The sequence below is a fragment of the Serinus canaria genome, chromosome 5 (genome assembly GCF_022539315.1).
Source record: "Serinus canaria isolate serCan28SL12 chromosome 5, serCan2020, whole genome shotgun sequence".
NCBI lineage: Eukaryota > Metazoa > Chordata > Aves > Passeriformes > Fringillidae > Serinus > Serinus canaria.
In genome coordinates, this window is record NC_066319.1 from 33,298,841 (window position 1) to 33,324,332 (window position 25,492).

General features: G+C 36.5%; 1 protein-coding gene across 1 annotated transcript in view; it reads right to left on the reverse strand.

Annotated features, from left to right (window-relative positions):
- The window catches only part of STXBP6 (syntaxin binding protein 6), a 57,684-nt gene that overhangs the window by 16,543 nt on the left and 15,649 nt on the right, over positions 1–25,492 (reverse strand). The window contains exons 2-4 of the mRNA XM_018907473.3: positions 24,232–24,332; positions 5,315–5,445; positions 3,425–3,590 (exon numbers count right to left, since the gene is read on the reverse strand). Coding sequence (XP_018763018.1) covers positions 3,425–3,590; positions 5,315–5,445; positions 24,232–24,332 — 398 coding nt within the window. The remainder of the gene's footprint in view (positions 1–3,424; positions 3,591–5,314; positions 5,446–24,231; positions 24,333–25,492) is intronic.

The following is a 25,492-nucleotide window of genomic DNA, read 5'->3' on the forward strand; positions in this document are numbered from 1 at the left end:
AGCATTTGAAACATGTTGCAAGCTTTTTATCAATATCATCATTAGTTTATGAGTCCAGGTGTGGGAACTCCATACATATTTCAGATAACTGATTTTTGTTAGCGTTTTTGTTTTGTTTGTTTGTTCTTTAATTTTTTGGGGGACAAATTCATTTCTATCTGAATTCATTTACATGTGAATGTCTGCAAGAGTAGTATGTTCAAATACACAGTTTTTTCAGTGCCTGCCAGGTGCGAACTGAAAGGAACAATCAACTACCAAGAATTTGACAGGACGGAGGGCAACAATTGTCTTTTTTCCTATCCTAATTCACAGACTCATATAATGGCCTGGGTTGGAAGGAACCTTAAAGATGATCTATTTCCAAACCCCCACCATGGACAGGGATGCCACCCACTAGATCAGGATGCTCGGGACAAATTCTAACACAAGTTTTCGTCGGTCTCCTTTGGTCAGTCTTTAATCTTGCTGTGTAGGGTAAATACCTAATATGCTTAGCAGGTCTCAAATGTGGTAAGCCAAAATGAGTAATACAGTATGGAAAAAGTACTCAAATACTGTATGGAAAAAGTACTCACTACCATTCTCACAATGGCATTTTACTCTTGGAGGAGAAATAGTGACTCATTATTAGCTCCTGCAGGGTGTCCTACAGAAAAGGTCACAAAGATAAAGAAGCCATCATTTCGGGTTTCCAAGAATATTTTGATTAATTCAGCAGAACAATTGTTAAATATCAATGTGTAAAGGTAGGACAAAGCTAAAAACCAAATGCATTTCTAATATGCATCTAAAGGTGGCAGCAAATGTTTGTTCTTTATTCTAGGGCCAGAGTTAATCCCTAAAGAGCTTCAATCGCTGGATCTCAAGGTTCTATCCAGAAAGGAAAGTCAAATGCATCCTCAATGTCAGTTTAGTGCTATGTCAAGAATCAAGCTGTTCCAATGAACACAACCTCTAAGGGATGAAATTTCTGCACACCAGCCATCTCCAACTTTGCTTTGCAAAAGCAATACAAACTGACTATCAGGACCACCAAATAACAACATCACACAAAGATACTCCAAATTACACACATTCCAGTATCAGAACCTGTATGTTATAAATTTACACAAGGGGAAATATCAGTCAAAAGAAGGCCTCTAGCCCAAAGCCTGCCTTTCTTCTCCACCATAACATCCAGAAAGCATGTAAGCTACAGAGAGAGCTCACCTAAATTCTAAACTAAATATTTCATGTTTGTCTGTTGTTTAAGACACTAGTAGGAGGAATCTTATTAGACTCTGCCTAAACTTGAATTTTTTCTTTGTTCTCAGAATTAGCATCTACACCTTCAGTCAGTTCTCATTATTGCTGCAAGTACTGATGCCATTAATCAAGTTACAGAAAATAGTCTAGCCTATTTAACTCTGCAAACTATAATTACAAGACACACAAATGAAAATAAGGTAAAAAATGATTCTGCAGAAGGAGAGTCAGTGGCAGAGCTCTGGTCTATAGGGAGAAGTGTGTGTGTCTGTGTCTGTGTGTGAGAGAGAAAGGAGGTAAAAGGAAGAAGGCCATGAAGAGGGTCTGGAGTTCCACAGGAACACCCTTATTAAAGCTAAGCTCCTAAGCACTTCCTGCAGAAACAGGAGCAGTGCAAGTTTCACTTTCTCCACTCTTATTGTTTAGGAAGGAATAAGGTTCAATAAGATAAGTGGGTTTGTAAACAAGCCCTTCAAGTTCTTTCATCCTCAGTTCCACTTAGGAAAAACTGTTCTTGGTGGCAATTTTTTTTTATTTTTGAAAAAATGCTTTAGCTACAAGATACACATTACACATATGATGGGCATACATATATATATATATATATATATATAATGACTTAAAAAAACATGTGGGTGCATGCATATATATTCTAATAATTTATTTTTTAAAAATTTTGTAGAGTATTAGAAGTTAAACTGTCAAACCATCAAAATGAAAAAGTATTAATTTCACATGCCCAGAAAATTCACAAGAATATCACTTATGCTGCCTTGGCTGAGGGGATGAAGTGACAAGCCTCATTTGAAATCTGACTGCACTAAGATCTAAGTATGATTTGAATATACTGCTTTGATTAGCTAGCAAAGAACACCAACATGTTAGCAACAACAAAAAACCCAAGTTGTAAATTCTCAACTGGATGTAATATAGTTCAAACTATATTCTCAGGGCTATGTTCTTTGATTTGTTTAGCTACATTTGGACCTTACTTTCTGTAGTCAGGATGAATTTGAGCTTGACAACACATTTCAGCATTTATTCCAGAAAATATCTCTTGGTATTTCAGGTTTTGGACTAAATGGGTTTTGATACAAACAGCTGGCTCAGTGAAGCTGACACACAGCAAGTCACTGAAATTTAGGGTCAACTATTACTTGGTTTACAGTTTGTACAGGTTCTGTCAAATTTAAACCTACCCACAGGGAGTTTATCACCCAGTGTGAGGAAAAAGCTGATCATGTGAAGAACAGCAGAAGCACTGCATCCATGAGCAGATTTATTAGCTCCTATAGAATGTCTATATGCAGCACTGTGTGTGTACATACACAGACCAGACTTGTGCCCAGTCAGAATGACGTGCAAGGAATATGGAAATGGTCACTATCTGCTATCAGATTACTGAACACTCCCACTTTACCTAGGAAGTTATGAAAGGGAGAAGGTGGGTGTGCTTCATGGGACATGGTAGGGTCTAGTGTGTATTGAAAAAGTAAAAGTTAAGCATACATTTATGAACCTCAGAGGCAATTTTTTTCCCTCTGATGACCCTTGTTCAGGATAAGGTTAATACTGGGTCAGTTAAATCAGGAACTCGATTTTGGACAGGTCAAGCTTAGAAGAAGAATACAAGTTCAAAGGCAAAAGTTCAAAGGCAAAATGTGTTGTGCTTTATTAATGACAACTTACTTGCAGGAAGGAAGGAAGTGAGAAAAATCAGCAAACAGATAACCAACATGAGACTTTACATATGAAATAGAAAAATTTTAGAGTATATCTTCACCACTAATGCAGCTCTCTCCTCACCACCACACCAAGAAGAAAACAAAGAAATTCTATTCACATGGAAAAGAGAAGAATGAGAGAAGACACAAGAAATTTTGCAAATTTTTTCTTAGTTTGAGAAGACACTAAAAGAAAACTATTGATTGACAAAGTTATCTGCATCTGTTATCAGTTTCAGTAGCTAAAACAAAAGGAATGAAAAGGTAACAGAAGAGTGTGAAGTGGTGCTTGGTGGAGAAATGCTGAAGCCTAGAAGTTTATTGCTAAGTTAGCATGTTCACACCCATGATTTCAAGATGTCATTAGGCTGCAAGCTTATCTGAACACAGAATAAATCACATGCAAACAATTTCATGTCCAGCTCCAAAGCATTAAGCTTTGATTCACTTACCTCCCATAATTTTAGATTGGCAGTTGATAAATTCTGGCTTCTTGTCTGTAAGGTATCGCTGACAAGTGTGATGTAAAACCTGAAAGAATGTGCATTTTTCTGAAGCTGTGTTTGCTACCCATTGGTCAAATGCATTTTCAAATAGTAAATCGAATTCTGGGGAATCCTAGAAGAAAAAAAATAGATTGTTATTATTTTTTTAAATTATTTAGAGAAAGATATTTTTTAAAACGTACTGTGTTGCAAAAAGCAGAAAGGTCATGCAACCAATAACCATCCTGGTATTACTGCATATTTTTGAATGAAGAAGACCAAACAGGCAGGAAGGTTTTTTTACTGTTATTTTTAATGAGGAATAGTCAGCTATGACAAAAATATTAAAAAATTTTTAGATAAAAAAATTAAAAGCCGAATTCTTCTAAGAATCCATTGCTATCTTCAGATATATAGTTATTTGTGTTCTCTACATTATGCAAGCATTTGTGTCTCCCAACAAAAAAATCTATGGTCACACTATGTTATAGAAAATGTAGATCTGCTCTCCATGGTCAACCAAACCAATAAGCTGAGTCCTAAGCAAACAAGACCTAGTTATTATATTCAATGCATTTTCATGAAGTGTTGCAAAGGACTCAGAATAACATGAGCAAAAGGCCACGCCCAGAACAAATCACAGTGCAGCCCAAGACCAGATTCGACTGCCAAGCTAAAAGGATTTTATGCAAGAAGTCACGCTATACATTTAACATTTGTGAAACGTTGTTTTGCAATCTAATCTAGTAAATGTTGTTTACCAACTGATAACACTGAGAATTCACAGGGAGACGAGTTTGAAGGAAATATTTCTAAGCTTAAGAGCTTGGTAGGGCTTTCAATCTGTTATGTACATAGCTGTATAGCAGATGCTGTAAAAGGACCTAAAACTCTTATCCATTATCTCTTTGTCATTTCACTTGTTTTCACAGTTCCTTTACCCACAGAAAACATAATTCCACTCCTTGCATTTCATAGGGCAGTGGCCAAGGGCTTCTTTTTCGTACCAAGTCATTAGGTAGTAACTAGACTTGGCACTAGGGACTTAGGTACTAACCAAGACTTGGGTAGTGACAGAATTTGGTGCACCATAGTTAAGATGCTTCGGTGGCTGATCAGAGCACAACTTTGAAGAAACAAGGGAGCTATTCACAAAAATTTTTTGCTACAAAAAGAATACAAAATCACTTGAGCCACATTTTTAACTTCTAATTATGTTGTTTTAGTACTGAAGAATTGCATTCATAGCTCAAGGTGAGCTGCACAGCCCAAACAAAAGGAATAATTCCACAGCTATTCAAGATAGGGTTAACTTGTTTTATTTTATTTTTGGTATTTTTTTATTTAAATCAGCGTTCACTTGCCATTTGCAGCTAAAGGACACTACCACATTTTCTAGCATAAGATAAGGAATGCCGAAATATCTGAGGAAAGGACTGTCCTAGAAAAAATGCAGGATTCACAAGATTTCACAAACTTGAATCTCAGAAACCTCCTCTGTACTTCTACCTATTTCTCTATCTCACAGCACAGCTGCATGCCAAAGTACACCCCAAGAGGTTTAAAGCTGAAGCAAACAAGGCTCTTACTCTGCTCTTCACAAAGAAAAGAGAAAGCAGTAAGGAAAGTATGGAAAGACAAGAAGAAAAATCCATATGACTGAGTTTTAGCCTCCTCCCATGTTTCCCATTAAAATTTACTTCACATATTCCACTTAGCTACTTCTTTTTTTGAGAATTTGCACTTAAACCTGTATCTTGTATTTTCAGATACCCTTTGAATAGAAAGAATGCCTGGTTCCCAAATCAGTTACATAACAGCTCAATGACCATTCTCTAGGGAACTGTTCAAACTCACCCGATTAGGGTCTATACCATTGACCTGGCGAAGCTGCTCGAGCATCCACTGCGTTCTCCTGACAAACGACGTGGAGCCTTCAAATTGCTTCACCTTTGTAATAGATGCTTGAGCTGGTTTCTTGTTTGTCACTGAACACATAGAAAAACATATAACTGAAATGGGCTTTGTGATTCAGGAACATGCTGTTTCCTTCACTTATCAGTAGCTGTTTTGCTGGTGTATTTTCTACAGTGTCTCACGAAGCAAATACATGTCACTGATTCTGACAGCAGAATGCATTACTTTTCCAGGATAACATACTGAAAAGCATATTCCTTATTGCCAGAATGGTGGTATGATGCCAAACAAGCTGTTTAGTACTCAACATTGGATATATTTTAGCCATTATCAACTTAAGTTACCAACATCCTGTAAAAAACCCCAGCACTACAACAAAGGTCTTTGCCTTTCATCTTTCAATCACAGAATCACAGAATGGCCTGGATTTGAAGGGGCCTTAAAGATCATCCAGTTCCCATCTCCCTGCCATGGTCAGAGACACCTGTCACTAGACCAGGTTGCCCAGAGCTCCATCCAGTCTGTCCTAAACATCTCCAGTGACAGAGCACTGACCACCTTTCTGGGCAGCCTCTCCCAGCGCCTCACCTCCCTCCCAGTAAAGACTTTTTTTTCCTAATATCTAACCTAAATCTACTCTCCTACAGTGTGAAGCCATTTCCCTTTGTCCTATCACGACATGCTCTTGTAAAAAGTCCCTTTCCAGATTTCTTGTAGGCTCTCAGGTACTGGAAGGCTGCAATTAGGTAATTTCAAAGCATTCCCTTCTTCAGGCTGAAAAAACCCAATTCTCTCAGACTTTCCTCACAGGAGAGGTGCACCATCAATTACCTTACTGTTCTCTTTCCCCCATGCTAATTTGCTTAAGTTTCTCATATTCAGCACTGAGTATCCATAATTTCTTTCTCATCTTCTCAATTCAGGAAAACAGAGAAGGAAAAAAAAAAAAACCAACCATATGACCATGTAAGTATATGCACCTTATTAAAAAAACCTGTTACTTCAGACTGAATTTCATATTGCTGATTGAAAAAAACAAAGTATTTTTCCAGTCTTTTCACAACATGTACATGTAGGTCATGCTTGTATAACACCTCCAACATTTGTGACATTTGATTGCCAGCCAAGAGAAACAGGTATACGTACTTCCTACACAGTAAATCCATTAAGTCAGACAATAGTCTGTGAAAAACACAGGTATAAGAATTAAGGAACTAAAGTTTGTTTGATACCTTCCCTTCCAAATATTAGGTACCACAAACAACAACCATGAATAAGAATTATTTTACTTATTATAAACAAAATGTATGTTAAAAACCACACAAAAGAAAACAGATCTGATTTTGGAAAAGTATAAAGAAGGCAATACAATGCTCAGATTACTGCATCATTAAGTCAGAATCATGTTTTCAAAGAGTACTTAATAAGGCTAACTTTTCAACAGCAGGAAAACTGACTTCCTGCATTAGATATTTTCTCTAAACAAATATTCTTTTAATCAGTGTAACTCCATTAAAGTTCTATGAGCAGCTTTGGACACTTTCTGTAGTCAAACGTGTATTTTATTTACATGTCACTTATCTGTTGCTATGTGTAAAGTCACTCCCAAACACATTTCCACTTTCTGCGAAGAAATAATTTGTATAATCATTGTATTGCGTAATCTACTAAAGCTGGTGTGTCATCTATTTTTTTCCTACCTAAACTCTTTCCAAAAATAATTTTACCCATATGGTCCACCAAATAAGAGTATTATTGGAAAAGTTGCTTTTCTCTGCTTTTAGATGCTGGCAGTCAAAGAGAGCATCTAAAATAATCAAGACTTATCAGCAAGATTGCTTATTTTTATGTACCCATTTGTCCAGATAACCAGGAAAACTAAAAGGCTTCCCACTCTGAAAAAGCATGCTGCAGCACTTCTGCACCCAGGGACACAGTTGAACACTAAGTAAATACTGATGTAATACCTTATCATTCCATGAAGTTAAAAAGTTAATTTTGATTCTTAGGATGAATATTTTAAAATGCACAGATTAGTGTTTCTCTGTTAAATGTACTTTGGAATACATTAGCAAGAGCAGATTAATATGAAAAGCTCTTTTCAGTATCTCAGATTGAGATGTTTTCAGTTCTGAGCGTGTCTGTGAAAGTCCAAACATCCTTATGAGAACTAAATGTGATAAACAGAAAATTCATTCCAAGGAAATTTTAGTAGGGAAAAAGAAAAAAAGAGATACTAGCATTCCACAAGGGAGATAGTTGTTTTTAAGAAGCTACCTTGGAATAGAAAGCATAGCTAGACTCAGTATATGGATCTGCCTCTTGACAAGAATGTGATAAACAAATTGCCAGAAATCTCACTGACAGTGGAAGCACTGAGAGCCAAACTGGTGCGTGGTGAAGTAGGTGATTTAGAACCTTACATCAAATGGTACAAAACACAGAAGATCAATGTAGTATCAGAAAGGTAGCAGCAAAATTAGACCAGACGGACTACTGAAATGCAAAACTTGCTATAACTAAGAAGTGAGCTTAGTATTAAAGATTCATTGCTTGCTCCATGGCCCATGCATCCAGATGTAACAATCCAAATAAAGCAGGGGTGTCAGGAAATCTATCTATACCTACGGGGTATATACAGGTTCTGTTTCTACTTCAAACCTACACAGTAGTGAGTGCGAAACGAACTAAAACGGTACAAGCTTATGTGCCTATCTTCCCTAAATTTACTCTTTGTGTGTATTCAAACACTTTACAGAATTCTACTAGACCGAGTTTCACATATCTTCTACGAATCAGTACTAATTGAAGGCTATTTAACAGTGGCTCAACTTTTATAGCCTGTGGATTATTCTCTTTTCATGGAAAATGGGCAGTGATCTACTACTAAATGAGCTTTGTATTAAAAAGAAAAATTTGTGCCTACTATATGTAAGTCACAGATATAATTAACACTAGCAGCTCTGCAAAACAAAGGGTTTGACACCAGGAAGTACTAGATTTTTTTCTCCCTCAGAGTCTCATGGATAACTAATCACGAAATGTATAGCCTTAAACTTTAATACAAGAACCTTTCTATTGTTCTGAAGGCTTACACATGACATACATTCAAGTGCTCTTGAAAACAGGGCATTAATCTTTCAAGGTGAGAGTATAAAATTTTACAGATGATATTTAAACACTAAATGTCTAATCTCAGCATCTCCAGAAACTGGTTTGCTTGACATATCCAAAATCTATTTCTCCAAACTTCTTTATATAGCACTTTTAATAATCAATAAACAGCAGCTCCAAATATGCATTTGGAGCCATTAGTGATCTGTACTGCAGTGAAAGGTTTACATTACATTTCCAAACTTCATCACCTCCCAAAAATGCCTGTTAGTGATGAACTATAAAAGCATCTTGATTAGATGATTGTTTGTGTATCATCCACCACATAACTCCAGGTGAGGCCAAGAGGGCTACTCCTTTATGGAGGAACCTAGAAGGACCTTGGGTATGTCATCACCTTAGGCAGGAATTCAGTCTTAAGCTAAATGGTCCAATCCTCTTGGGAAAACAGCAGCTCCTCCTTTACATCTCACACTCAGGATTACTGTGCACAGCCAAACAGATCTAGCTGCATTTCACCTTTCATGTGGTAGTATTTTAGTAAACAGCTAGCATTTCTATAGCATTCAAAAAACCAGCTACTCACCAACCCACCAAACATGCCTTAAAACCATCACTTAGTCCATGACAGCTTGACAGTAATATGGCAGTCACTGTAACTACTGAGAAACCCTTTGGCAGCCGGGAAAACCATCCTCACTAGCTGCTCATTATATTGCTTAAAAAACTAGAGCACTTCCCAGCCACTGAGTGGGAGTTACCTTGAAAACACATAAAAAGTATTTTCTAAAAAAATGAAAAAACGTGGAAGCAATTACATAGACCTAGACACATTCCCTCTCCGACAAATCATTTAGGAATTACTGCTAAGATCTTACATAATCATCACCTATCTTGATAAAAGCCAATATTGAAGTTATGCTTCAATTTTAAGTGGGTTTTTTGTTTGCTTTGCCTTTTTTTACAGCTGTTAACACCGTGCCTTCAAAATAACAAGCTGCAGCAGTGTGGACAAAATACATTTATTTGGAACCCATCAATGAATGGTAGGTTCATATGACATTTCTGCATGTCATAGATGGAAATAAAAGATTTCTTCTTTTTAAGCAACATACAGTTATCAGTGAAGTAAGAAAATGTGAGAAATCAGCTACAGCAATTTATGGTGGAAGACATTGTGAGGTTGGTGACTTTTATGTATCTTTGTCCGGTTGCTACTCAATTCTGAAATGTTGTCTCAGAGGACTAAGCACAAGTACCTTGTGGAAAGTTTGAGAAAGAAATATTTCTTGGGTTTCCTTTCAAATGTCGAAGTACAAAGGCTCAAAGAAAAGACATTAAGATACCTATAAGGGCTGGCCCCCATTTGCTGTTCTTACCTATATAACTCCAAAGGAAAAGGAAAGAAAAGATGATCCATCCCTATTCCTTCAGCATAAGATCTTCCTTCTTTCACTAAGACAACCTTACAATTGCTTCCCCTACCCTTTCAAAATCTTTTTCTTCCCAAAGCAAGGGAATGAAGAGTAGGCAGGAGAAAGGACACTCACACATCCCTCTAACCCTTATGATTACAGAAGCCTGTATTGCTCTGTTCTGCAAGGCTAGTCCAAGCTACTACTGTTCAGGTCACATGGTCCCCAAAGTATGGTCCTGGCAAGCAACTTCCAGATTTTCCCACAGTCAGAAAAACCTTTCTGACAATCAGAAAAATTAAGCTGAGAATTAAAATGGAACAAACAGGTGCATTCTGACTTACTTAGGTCATGAGGAGTAAGAGCCAGATATACATGACACTGAATTTTAGGAAAACTGTTTGCAGTCTGCTTTACATGATGGTTGTGAGCTTTGCTACCTACCAATTCCAGCTCTGAGTTTGAGCACCAAAACTTGTAGTGTTTCATGTTTTCTCAGAACAGTTTCAACTAATACTGATTTAATGTGTAGTCTGAATTAATTCCAGAACTTTGAGCCTTCCCACTATTACCTCTTGGACACCCGCCACACTTCTTAGACCCTCAATGATCTATATACTATACAAAGGGATGCTCTGAGAAGACTGGCAAAAAGAATTTACACTTATGTTGCCACTTCCAGGAATAATTTTTTTTAGGCACAGAGAAAAGAAAGGATATGTTTGCAGCAAAAGACAGCTAGCCTCACTGAAAATAAACAAAACCAGCTAAAACTGGGTCAAGTTTAAACTCCTGCTTGCTGGTCAAGTGTTGCCAGGTGTCAAAATGTTCGTAAGTTGAAGCCTGACTTCTCAGAATGGCATCTCCTATTTTTGCCCATATTTCCTCTTTCCTTCATTTGACAGTGCTGGTTTCTCACCATCTGGGATCTAAGGAGCTGAAAGCAGGGACAAGCAGCACAATCCCACCTTCTCCACTTGCCAAGTAGGACATGAGGATGTAAATGGCCCTAAATACACAGCAGTGTAACCAAACATTAATTCCTTCTGTTTCTTTAGGCACAGCATCATGTTTTGACATCAAATTGGAAGAAAGAGAAGCTTTCAGATATAAAAGAGGCAAACTAGTCCTAAGTCTAAACAAATCCTGGTTTTCCCACAGCCCTTCCCAGTAGTTCAGACCACAATATGCATCAGCTGCCTGCTTAAATCAGTTCTACTGCATCACTGCCCATAACAAGCTGCCAGCCTCATACTTCAAGATAAAAATGTATTAAATGCCTTTCTCTTAATTAATGTATATTCATACATTGTTTGAAATGAAGTTTTATATAAGTAATAAATCTTCTTTCTACATGCAAGTTACCTTTATCTGTTAACTAGCAAAATGAAAATCAAGTGCTAAAAAAATTTGTTAACCTGGAAATTCAGGTTAAGATATGTGCTCTATCTTCCCAAGATAAAGGACTAGATAAAAAAGTGTTCTGGTGACTTTAAATGAAAAAAAAAATATTGCTTTGAGTTGCAGTGAAAAAATACTTTTTTTTGTTAACGTGTATGACACCATAAAGTGTTATAAGCCTGAAATGAGAGTCTTACAACATGACTGTATTAATAAAAAACTGCTGCTTAGAGGCAGAATGCCTTGCCTTTGGTTTCCTCCCCTGGAAATATTTATTTTTCACAGAACCATGTAAACAATTATCCTCAGAAACAGATTTTATGACTATTCAAACACCTGAACCCCCCATCAACCATATCCATTGCAGAAGACTCATCCTTCAGTTCTATCAAAATTTTAAAGCTATAAATATCGAAATTTTTCAGTTTCAAATTAATAATTTGCTTGAATTATTCTTCAAATACTACAGCAATATAGTTTAAGTTACTGATATCAAGGCAACTCCTTTTCATAGTGGCAGTTATAGAGACAATTGCAGGTAACAGTGGCAAGAATAGCAGACTTCATTTTGTCGCCAGAGAGAAAGCTTCTGCTTACTGCAAATATCTGCAAAGGAATCTTATTAAACACATTCTCACTTCCAGAATGATGACTGAACTTCCAGGTTTTGTTTGAATTGCCTTTTACTACTTCATATTGCAAAGCAGCCAACTTTCAAACTTTTCCCACCTCCTTTTTCCTGCACATAGTCAGCTGCATTTGAGGACTCAAAATATTTCTAGTCAAAACCAGCAGATTTATTGTGTATGTTTTTAGTTAAAACCTAGTTGAGAGGACAGCATGGTGCTCAGGCAGATCTACCAAAGCAGGGACACTGTAGGGAAGATAATAGATATTCCAGCCACGTTCCAGGGAAGAATGATAAATTTCTTACAACCCAGACACCGAAATCTTTTTCAGGGACCTCCCAATTAGAATAGAGCTCTGGCTGATCCTGACCTAGAGCATTTTATTTTAGTAGTTTGCCTTGTACTGGCATGAGAGAGCCTCATCTCTAAACTGGAGAATATCTGGTGATTGAGAACTTCAGTTCACTCTATTTTTCTGGTCACTTATACTTTTGATCTTCTTTGCTCTCCTTTCCTAAAAAGGAAGGCAGCATTCTACACAGACTTTGCTGAACAGCAAGCATACTTTAAAATCACCTTGTAAGCATGTATGCACACTGCAGAAAATCTCACTTCAGTTTAGCTGAGGAATCAATGCTGAAGACACAGACCATAGTGAATACATGGGTGGGTTGTCTTTTTATCACAAATTGGTGATTTCAGCACCTGAGACTGTGAGGAACCGATTAAAATCAATACCACAAAAGTACTTGTCAACTTAAGTGGAATTTGGCATCATTCCCCTGCAAGTTAACAGATGTGCATCCTTAGCAGAGAGTACACTAGGAATTACCTCACCAGCATGAAAACAATGTTTGAATTTCACAGCAAGTGTCCTGAGAGGCAGGAAGAGGCTCTGGAAAATTAAAGCCTGAATTTGTTACTCAGTAACTCATACAAGGAGCATGACATTTAACAAATAGTGCTTCATTTTTAAGCTTGCTCAGATAACTTGAGAGGCTCCAGGTTCTGAAACAAACTGGCCAACAACTTTTAAGACCCTACATTCCAAGAGAATCCTATTGTAACAGGGTAGAAGGTTTACTGGAGCTTTTAAAGTTACTTAGAAAACTGTGTTTTTCTTGATTTTGTACTTAATCAATGACCTAAAATACAGCAGATGAGACTGCTACTAAAATACTTTCCCTGAGCAGATGCAGCCATCCAAGCCAAAATCCCCAGCTTTTGCTTATCTTCAACCACTTAAAGCTATGAAGAAATTGAAGCACACACATACGCACATCCCCAAAGCAATAAACACCCTAGAAACATATCAGTGGGGAGGTACCTAAAGGTACAGCTGAAATGTGATATAAAGCCAAAAGAGAAAATAAATTTCAGTTTGGAAACATTCTGGAGTTTTATTTTGGGCTCCAGGTTAATACTGAAGTGTTATTCAACAAGTCTACATGGACTGAACTAATTTTGTCCATCATCTGTAAATGCCAACAACAGAAGCTACTACTACAGATGTACATTCCAATTTTGCTCTACCAAGTAATAATTATAAAAAACCCCCAATCTGAAACAAAAAACTAACATGAAGCCAAAAATAAACCCATGTCTATTAAAAGCACTACTGCTTGTTTATTTTGAAGTACCTGAACAATAGGATTTTATCTGCCCAAGTAGATAAGTATGAATTATTTGAAAGTATGTGTTTTCCCTGACTGTATTAGACCAATTTCCTACCAGAACACAGCCAGTGAAAGTACAAATGAGTTGACAGTACAGAAATGATAAGGTAAAGGAAACTTACACTGAGGGATGCATACTTTTTGTAAAGCAATATCCATAGTGTTCCTAGACACAGTACACTAATAACATCCCTTGAGAGGGGAAAATCCAATTATTCTCTTCTGCAGATTTTGTGTATTAGTAATACATTTATATTTATAGCCAAATTAAAAACAGGTGGAAGGAAAAAAAAAGAATTGCTCCTCAGATCCGGATTTCTGCTACACTCAAAAGGGTAAAACTAAAGATAATCTGAATCAGATAAATGCAACAGTTTGAAAGACTGTGAACAGAGAAAAAAATGCCCAAAGAACAGGCTTGAAACATATAAAAAGTCTGGATCAGAGAGATCTATAATCTCAAATATTTAAAGTAGTTTCACTATCTAGGACACTCAGCAGTTTGAACTTGAGACACCAGACATGCCCCCTCTAGCTTCTAGCCAAGCTGTGAATGTTGGTAGAAGATCAATAATGGATGGAGCTGCCTGCTGCCTTGGTGGGTGGTTCTACAGAGAATTTAGTAGTACTGCAGTCAAATTTAAAAAGGCTCCTCCAAAATTCAGGAGACGAAAACTACAATGTTACTACAGTAAAGCCCTAAACCATATTAGCATCTGGAGGACAGAAAATTCTCCAAACCAGGAGAAATACAGTAGAATCACTTTAAAGAGCGGAGGGGTTAAAAAAAAAAAAAAAAAAAGAAAAGGAAAGGCCATAAGAACAAACTCTGGGTATGAAGAAATGCTGAAAAATTGTCAACAATCTGAACACAGAGAGAACTGATACTACAAGCAACACTATAATGTCCTGAAGGTTTGTTCCTACTTTCATCACTATGTATTCATGCAAAATGCAACAAGAGGGATTAATTTTACAGTGGATGAACTGCTCATTACATCTCCCTGTACTTAACCCTTCTAGCTGATTTTCAGACTTCCTAAAGTAGAAATTGAGGTGCAAACCAGTATATGATAAGAAAAATTTGGTACCTTGAAAGACTGTGAAAATGTGAAAAAACCCACAAAAAATATTGGCAGGTTTTCTAAAACCATATATTTGAATTTATGAACTCTAAACACAAGCAGACTGAAAGACATGTACAACCTGAAAAATGAAATCTGACATTGCAGCTTTTTGTCTCATGACATTTTATCATCTCGTGAATGACTTTTTTCAGTCCTTTGCAATGCATTGGAGGTAACAGAGTGGATCACATATAACATGCTGCATGTTTCACAAGAAACTCTGGAAACACACTTGAAATGGAAAATGCATTTGATTTCTTCCAGCCAGACACTAGAAGGTTCAAACTAGACCAGATGAAAATAATTTTTCTGATTTGTTTAAAATGGAAGACCCTAAATGAGGCTACTTCTCTACCATAATCTGTTGAGAAGGCTAGGACCTACTTGTTGCCTGAATCTTGAGAAAATGGGTAATTTGTGTTCACTTTCATATGTCTTTTGCTGCACTTAACCTAAAGGGGAACACATCAGGGCCACCCATTCTACAGCAGGATACAGAAACACACCAAATAAAACCATGTCCATCCAATAGTTCCAGAATTAACATGTAACATCCACCGCTGAAAAGCAAAGTAAGATTCAAATACCAACTTTAATAAGTAGGACTTGACTGTGGGATTTCCTCACAAGGGAAATTACTCTGGAAAATTAAAATCAAATGCAACTTCTTTCAGAGCATAATATTGTTCCAATCTTGCCTTAACTCACTGCTAAATTCTGGAAAAGATAACCAACTCATTAATGATTGAGCAGAGATACTTTTGAGATACTTATCAGGAACAAGTATAAAACAAAGTTAGGTTTTTTATAATAGAACCTTTCATCTCTCACTAGATGTTTTGCATTTACCAGCATCCTAGTTCTTAATTATTGTACTTGTCATTCAAAAAAAAGTCAATTCAGGACTAACAGAGATATCGAAATTCAATCTTCAGGAAAAAAATGTCCACTGGTATGTGACAGTCTTAGAAAGCATCCAGCTTGCTGACAGCAATTTAATCTGAATCTAATACTCTGCTCTTTCTGCAGAGAAGTTTATGCTTCTTGAACCAATTCCATCATGAAACTTTAAGAAGCCTGTACACAGCACCCAGATTACCAAAACATTCCTGATTTCATGACAGACTGGAATTACTTTGTCAAAACATGCTAGAGTTTCTTCATAGCTGCCTGCTCATTTTTACAATTTAGGATCTCAAAAGTGAATCTGAACTCTCAAGGTCACCACCTAGTCAAGCCCCTGCTCAAAATGGCACAACCATAATCATTCAGTGATTATGGTTGTTAATTACTTAATTGCCAAAGATAGCAAACCAAATGAAGAACTTCATTTTCTTATGGTGTTTAATTTCCTCTCCTCTCCAGACTTGACAGGCAGTCCTCCACCCCAGGCAGTGGATTATTTTCCAGCCCAGGTGCAGGATTTCGCGCTTGTCTTGGCCAAACATCAGAAGTCCCTTTTTGTGTCCCCATTCCCACATCTAGAGCCACGTTACTGAAAGTCCTACATCCCCCCCCCCTCCAATTTGATACCACCTGCAAACCTGAGGGACACAGCACATCTGTTATCCTAGTAATGGAAAAGGAAATGAACCAGGACTGGCTGTGGGATCAGCTTCCACACCCACCATGCCACCAGCAGCCAACCCATTATGACACTGAGCCACAGAATCACACCTCTGAGCCCCGTGCTCCTCTCAGCTCTTCCTCCCCCTCATAGTTCCACCTCTGCTACACAAATTACCCCATCTGCCTAAAAGGACAATGAAAGCTGTGCTACACAACTCTATTCCCACCTCAGTGAGTATATTAGGTCTACTCAGGTACTCATAAATTCCTTTACAAGCATCAATTTCCTGCTGTAATGTAGAACATTAATGTAATGAGCTATAGATATTCTGTCTTTTAGTGTCAGTTTTACGCAACACAATTTTCACCTGCACCAATATTTTACTTTAGCTTTACTTAATTATTGAAAGCTTAGGCTCTAACACTTAATATCAGACCAAACATAGTGTTTAAGGGCTCAGTGCTACTGAGCAGATTTGCAAACTAAATTTGATTTGCAATTTTCAATTTAAGTAGTTTTTCCGTAAGTTTATAGTGAGAGCTTGAATGAACTCTAAAAATACAAAGAAATTACACACTAACCAGAAATAACTCTGTTATTCAACTTAACTGCCCTCCTGCTGTCAGCATTTACTTCTGATCAAGTTCTATATTCTTAACATTTATGTCAGTCATTTTTACTGTGCCCACCACTCTGTAAAAACTGCAAGCACTTTAAGGTAGGGGAATAAAGTAAAAGAAAAAACCTACAGTATTTCTACCAGACTACAATTTTTTTCTCTCTTCCCTCCATTCAAAATTAAACATTTAAAGAAACAGAAGAATCTCCAAACACCAGGACTAACAACTGGATTTTCAACATATACAAAACAATTGCTATTTTTCTTGAATGAAATTTATTACTATGCAACTTACATGCATTTTGTATTGTATTTTTGCAGTTGTCTTTGTAAAAAGTGGGGTTTTGTCAGTTGGTTATGACTTCTTGGGAGTTTTTTTTTATTCTCTGCTTCATATACCTCTAATACAGAAAATTCCCATCCTGAAAGAAAAGGTCCTCAGTCTCTTCTGAAGTTTTATGTATAGTAGAGCATTTGCTTGATTTTTCTGCCCTCTAATACACAGTATTAATATAATCTATTATTTTAAGCCTCATAGCTTGTAAATTTGCTAAGAGCTTCTTCCCACTGCACAGTTAGAATCACCATGACTGTTGGCTTGTCTGCTGCCTAGTCCATGAAGGCTGTCCTGAAATTAACCTGTTAGAGTCATCCATAAATACTCTTTGATAAAACCAGGCAAACGGTGCAGCAAAGAAGAAAATCTGTCATCTTGACTGTAAATTGCTTAGTTTAAATGGATCAATGTGTTTTTCATGGGCTTGGAACTACACTAAAATTTGCGGTTTAAGACACGAACAGAATGGCTTTATCTTGAGCTACAGTAGTAGCAATAATACCTCCACAGGTTTTTCAGTTTCCTTAAGCCATTACTCTTTGTGAAATAAAATTATTTCTAATTATTTCTACTTATTTCTATTTATGTTCATGCCAAAAGTCATGAACATAAAAAACCGTTAGAGTGGTAGATACTGAGAAAGGCATCTAGACGTGTTCTCCTCAAAAAACAATAATTGGCTTTTCCAAAATAAAAAAGTCCAACATAAAATTTTACTATACAAATTTAAAGGAAAACACAGTTGCATTACTGAAATTATTAATAGCTGCAGACAAAAACATGAGACTGTGTCCTGAGTAATACCTTCACAAAGCAAATCAGTATCCCTGCAACACATGCACTCATATTCAGCTATGGCAATTCAGAAAGTGAATTCTGAACACTGATCAGCAGGCACATCAAAGCACTTCCCCTAAGATATTCCATGAACTATTTCTGCTTATTCTACATGAATTAAGGACATATTTTAGAAGATACTTCAAAATTTTACTGCATCCTATGCCTCTTTGTTTTCAGTCTCTATAACAGCAATATTTGCAAGGGTACAAATATATAAAGTTAATTATCGCCCCAGATTTTTATATTCTTCCAATAGACTAAAAAAGCCTTTCCAATGACACCATGATAAAGTAAATTAACACTACTTTCTTCACCTCCTATTAGTAATGCCATGTATTTTCACTGCAGACTAGTAATTTCCTGGTAAATCAATTAATGATACAGAAATTAAGTCAATTTAAAAAAAAAGTTTACTGCCTAATGTCCTTTGAAATTAAATTTGATCAAACAATCAACCAAGAACTCATAAGTCTACTCATAACAATCAACTAAGAACTAAGAAGTCATAACATTAAGAATGTAATTTACATGTATTGACTTCTGAACTTAAAAGCATTAAGAGAAAGGTATACTTATAGATCCACCTAGCTACTTTTTAGACTTAAAATTCAAAGACCGTATGATGAGAGCTGACCAACAAAAAAGGGTAAAAACTTCCTGAAGAAAATAATTTTCATTTAAAGTTGCAGGTTTTGTCAATTAGGTTAAGCTTCAACAACTTTGCCCAGAGATTTAAATTACAAAATTGATCCCTCAAAAGTATTCATTTTAGTGAATAATGCTTTCATAATTCCACAGAAAAAATATGACCGGGTTGACTCCATTTAAAAAATTTAAACTCTGTGAAATTGTAAGTTTCTGGCGTATACTATCAATATATAAAAAGGAAAACTGATTTAACTAAAAATACCCTATTTTACTGAGAACTTTAGCATTTACTGAAGACAGAAGACATGAAGTCCCTCTCCACTACAGAATATTATGCGATCTGTCCAGCTGGTGGACAGGCTGTCAAGAGGTTAAGGTCCCAGTCCAATCCTAATTTACACACATGGCCTTTATACCCACTCATCAGCTGATGCAATCAATACCAATCCTTTCATGACTGTCTATACTGAGGACTTAAGATTGGATGTTTTATGGATTAAAGAAGCAAAAGAAGAACAGCCAAAAAAAAAAAAAAAATGCTCAACCAAGGCAAGAAGAGAAGTAACTCCAGCATCATAAGCAGCTCCAGCGAATGTTGTTTAAGATTTATTAAGAACCCTCAAATTTACAAAAAAATAAGTCCTGGAGAACAGTGTAACAGGACAGTTAGTAAATAAATGCAAGCATTACAAGCAATCTATTTCTAGTTTTTAAAACCTAAATGCCATTTAAAGAGTTCAACCAGGACTTACTTCAGAGAATAGTGACTTACATAAAAGCCAAAGAATGGCTATTTCTAGTAAACAGGTTTTAGACTGCTCTCCTCTGCCCCTTACCTCAACTATCTCGATTTAGATGAGTTTGATTATTTTTGGCCAGGATACGTATTTTTGAAGTTATGCAAGAAATTAAGAAAAATGCATATCTTATCTTGAAACCCATCATCTTCTACACCCTAACACTCTTTTACATTCTTTCTGAATATAGAGAATTTAACACTGAATTATCTGTGCTTCCTTTGCCCTGTGCTCCTCTCCTACCCTTGCCATGGTTAAAGAACTTACTAGGACTGCACAGCCACAATCAGAGGCTTCTTTTCTCAGTGCAACTCTATGAAGACCACTCCCATCTACATAAGGCAAAAAACCCTTTAACCAATATTCCTGTATAATACCTTTTTCTCATGCAGAGACAATTTTACGTATTCAAGAGTGACTATTCCAGCCTGGAAGCCAGCTATACTGCTGAATCTTTTAAGAACAAGGCATTATTGGTACCACAGCAACAAATCCATATAATTCCACTTAAAAAGTTCAAGCTTAAAAGCAAAACCAAAAAAACTAAACCCAACAGATGAATCAAAAGGTTTGTAAAGACTGTGCTATCATTCATTTAAAAAGGAATCATTCAACAAAATATATTATTCAGTATTAAAAAGGAAAGAAATAGAAAATTGAGAGAAGATTAAATAATCATTATCTGACAGACTCAAGGTGGCTAAAGGAAAATGCTGAGCAGTGAAAAGAACACTGTGAAAGTCTAAAGCATGGTATGAGCTAGAGAAAGTCTCATTTCAAATCAAAGGTTATTTACTTTACTGGGCTCAGCTCTACAGTTTCAGGAAGTGGTGCTGGGAGATCCAGGACTGCAGCCCATCTATCACTGTTTCTAACTGCTTAGAGCCGCACATTTGTATTACACACCACAACTGTCTGCACAGTTCAGACTCGTAACACTTCCCTTTCCTATCAGAGCACTGTATGACAATCTTCCTAAGTCAAGATAAAAGGAGAACAGACAAGGAGCATTGTCATAATCTATTTTCTCCTAATGGTTCTCTTCTGCACCATTTCCCAGCCAGCCAGGCCCAGACATCAAGAGAGAACTGGATCAGAGCTTCAAGCCTCTGCCCAATGTTTCAGGAGAAAACAGCTCCAGACCACTGTCTTATACACATGGCCTAAGGCTAATATTTTTTATTTGTATAAATTGAGGACAATTTCATCCATGAAGTGCCAAACTGTGTCCTGCTTCAGTAATAAATAACTGCTTTGATTTGTTCAGCCTGGAAGAACTCACTACATTGCATCAAGACCTGTTTTATTATTAAGATCTACGCTTTGTGGTTGGCTCTCTCAATACCAGGAATCAATTTTTTGTACAAATAAGCTCTAAACAATGAATCACTTTAATGTTTTGTTTCTTTCAGATAAGCATACACCTTAAGGAGACAGAGGGAATTCAAAGCAAGCCAAATGTGGTACATTTATGGCTGGTTTCTCTGTTCTCTACCCACCAAGAAAATACAGTGCACTCCCAGACCTTTTCCTTCTAGAAAACTCAGAGAATTTATTGAATTCCTTAGAAACGAAAAAACTTAAACAGAATGGTTGCTGAAGAATTACTATTTGAGAGGGGAAAAGCATTTACTATTTTTTCATAGGGGCAATAAAAATCACAAATTAGTCCTTGCAAAGACAAACCTATTCAACAAACCTTTATTTTGCTGTCTTTTGCACACTAGCACCTTACTGAATAAATATTTTTCAGATTAGAGGTATAAGCCAGAAAGAGAATTGAAATTTAAAAAATGCTTGAAACAAAAATGCAAAAATCTGTGTACTAAAAAACCACACAGGGTTTCTTCACACTCTAAAGACTTGCTTTCACAGCTTTGAAGAATTTATAATATGAGCATATTGTCAACAGCTGTCATAATTTCTGCAGGTATGACCCTGTCTCCCAGTGAAGGTCATAAAATCAGCTGGATATTTCCAAATCCTAAGACTGTAGCAATAAAGTTATCATATGATGTAAGTTGCTCTGGAGTGAAATTTAAGAGAAATTTCCTAGAAACACAAGTTTTTAAAAATTATCACCACTCAACAGCTTACTTACCTAAGTATACATTAACAGTAGCTGTTAGGCATACCACCTTAAAAGGGGGGTGGGGGAAGGGAGAAAAAAAACCCACAGCCCACCCTACAGGCTAATTCTCCTAATGAGAAATTACATTGTTTTACAAATAATAATTTCCACTACCTTTTCCATCTGGTAGTTATTCCCAGTTAGTGACCCATTGCAAATACAGCTGTTTCAGCTTACACTCACTCAGAACAGCTTTCTGCTGATAGGTAAGATGCTCTACTAAAACCAAAGTTGTTATGCTTTACCCCAAAATACATAAATAAAAGATCAAGAATAGGACCCCTCACTATAAGTGGTTTAATTCCCCATTCCACCTTTTTGCATGATCATTTGAGAACTCAAAAAAATTAATTAAATTTTGTATAGAAATTACACCATTCCTATTTGAATTCTTCCTTACTTGACATTTTTTCTGTTACTGCCTTTTCAAGAAGCAACAACTTGTCTTTCAAAACTTCAGTGTCTGTTAATGAAACAGCAAATGAGAATACCCGAGAACCACTAGGACACAGTGTTTAGCACCTGTCATTTGATTTGCCTAACTACTGCAAGAGCTGTTTGTTCATAATGCTTGCTGCAAAATCTCCTGTGGCATCAGCAAGAGATGCCCACTGAACCCTTCTGTCCTCTCAAGCTTGAGAAAACTGAAATGGTTTTCTCTTACATGAACTAAAATCTTAAATCCACAAGTATACCTATGAATCTAAAAAAGGTTTTGTCTGTTAGAGACAGCTATATACAAGCAGTACATTGCAGCATCAGCTGGTTTAACAGTTCTTAAGGGAACACATCTGCATCCCAGTTCTTGGTTTCCCACAGACTGACTATCACAGCTATACAGAATATGCTACTTGATACTAAAAGAAATGAGCACTACTCTAGAAAATTTAGATGCTATAGGGACAGGTATACAAGTACTTAATAATTTGGCACTGCTAAAAGTGCAGGGGTGTGTACCTATTAGCATGTCAGGACAAAAAATTATGGTAATGAGGCCTTCAAAAGGCTCTTTAGAAGTCAATTTAGCCTTTTCAGAGATTTACTGAATGTGGTATAATTGCAAAGACTGCCAACACAAGAAGTTGAATGTGATCCAGAATATAGCTATAGAAACTACATCATGGAAAGAAAGCAAAGGCATTTGGACTAAAAGGATACAAGGACTAAAATTACAGGGGAAGGGAGCAGAGCAGCCCTATCCCATTTGCAGGTTTCCATCTTAATGTCTTGCTCTCCTGAGTAAAACTCAGCAGCATGATGCATAAGAAATACAGTAATGATGAACAGACTTTTAAAAGAAGCATGTAAAGAGCTTACAAATGCTCAAGGATTACTGGACAATACCATGGGAATAGTAAGATCTCTAGGCTTTAACTATATTTTAAAGGGATGTCTGCTTCAGCTGTATTTTATGTGTCACGTTCTGCTGGAACATTCCCTGATAACAGGTATTGAATATGACTAGCAAAAGTATAAGAATACAACCAGGATCAGATTACTTTAAAGCAAATAATTAAAGCACAATAATTCATCTTAAGGAGAGCTGAAGTGCATAATCAGCCAAGTGATGTTTCACAGCTACAACACCCCTACATACCAGGCATTTAGGAAGGGATCTAAAAAAGGGGCAGAAACATTTTCATACTTTTGTGTTGGTCAAATTATCCAGACATAAATTATTAATTTAATTTTAAAAAGACCTTGCACAAAGGTCATCCATGCATCTGCCCACCCATGGGAACACACCCATTAGTATTGTACTCTTATGAAAAAGGGTGCTATCTGATGCAATAGCTCTGCTTTAAAGAGAAGCAGTCCTTTACTGATATCCCACCATAGGATACTCACAAGCTACTTCTGCAACACATGACATGTTAATTAATTGTAATGCATATAAAAATGAATTTTTGAGACTATCAACAATGTTGATACTTAGTAAGTCTTCATTCAGTGACAAATAAATTGCAATAGTTTGAGGAAATAAACCATGTATTTCACATAAATCTGGTAGAAATAAATGCTTTAAGACAGATATCCTCTTTACAATGGGCTAGTCATCTGTGAGGCTTAGGTGACTGAATAAGAACACTTATTTGAGCTGTTAATTCTGTTGCTGAGAATGCTCTGCTGCTTGTGAACATATTCTTTCATGTAATGAGCTGTTATGTCACTCAGTTCCTCTAAATGTATATCCTAGTATTGTAACTGATTCATCAAGGGGAGCCTATGGAAATTACTATTTTAGTATAAGGGGAGAAGCACATTTGAAGTAAACAGTGGGGTAACACCACTTGTTGCTGCTTAGGAAAGCCCTTGCATAGTAAATCAGCCTTGTGAATTTCACTTTGTTCCTGTTTTGATTATTAACACATAATATTTTTATTCATTACTTTTAATAAATGTGTAACTTGTTTATGAAGACACATTTGGTCTCAATAAATTCAAATACAGCTTTGGACAACTGTATGGAATAAATTTGTTCAGGATTTGTACCAGCACTAAACAAGAGCGACAGTGCAGAGGCAGCAGAGGTCACGGTCAGAAGTTTGGTACCTCTATGGCATAAATCAGGTACTGCTGTCAGGTGCCTCCTCCCATTGCCTTGGCTTTCACTCTGTCCCATGCCATGGCTTTCAGTCACAGGTGGAACCAGACTGCAGAGTGAGCAGGATGAAAAAGAACACAGGAAAAGAAAAATATTTTTCAGTTGAATCAGTTCCTGACCTGGATCAGTAATATGACTGCACAAACTGCAGTGCCATTGGAGAGGGAGAGAATGGCAACTCCCTAAAGAGCCACCAAAGAAATAAAAGTAAACAGTGATGCTCAAGGACTTGCTTTACAGATTCCTTTCAGACTTGTTTTTCTTGTTCTGTTCTTTTCGTGGTTTTTTTTCCTTTTTGTGGTGGGTTTTTTTTTTGTTTTGCCTTTTTTTTTTTTTTGGTAATTTTTTTCATTCTGACACATCCCCTGGTACATTACTGAACTAATTCCTTGTCTTTCATGACTTGGACTATATCAGTCCCCCTAGGCTGGATAAGAGCTGACTAAATATCAGTTAAACATCATTTGGTGGACAGACTTTTTTCTAATCTAATGTTCTGTAAATTCTGATTCAAGCTGTCATCTACCTGTTGATTTACACTTGCTTAAAACTATTTCAAGAGTCAAAAAGTAAAAACAACCAACACTTAGCAGCTTGAGTGAGAAGCTATGAAGTTGTCACAAGTTATGCCACATTAAGTCACTTTCATAAAGAAAACACACCGTACTAATTGAAAACAGTTTCATGACCTGTGTTTCTTTTAATACTTTTCAAGGTACTACACATACTTGAACTCTATCTTCTGATATTTAATTAATTTAAATATTTACCTAATAACTTTATCTGAAATTATGACAGCGTAACATATGAGATTAAAAAAAGGGGTCTAATCTATCTTTCAGCAAACAGTTAAATATGAAGCTATCATCAAGCAACTCAATTCTTTCACTTTTATAAATGCAATTGCAGAATAAATCTCCTTGCCTTAGGACCCTATCCACTTTCCAATTCACCAAACAATGTAACCCAATGTGATACCACTAAAAAAATAGCATGTGATTTTTGTTCATGTTTTCTATCTTGCCTATCTTTTACAGCTAGATTAGCCAGACACCTCTCTCCTTAACAAAACCACTGACAACAGAACACTATGTACACTCTCCCATGGCAGCACTGCCAATTAGACTCGGTTGTAAGACTTACAAAGAAAGCATGAAATAGATAATTAAAATCTTACTTCTACCAGCACAATAAGCATCACAGGATATA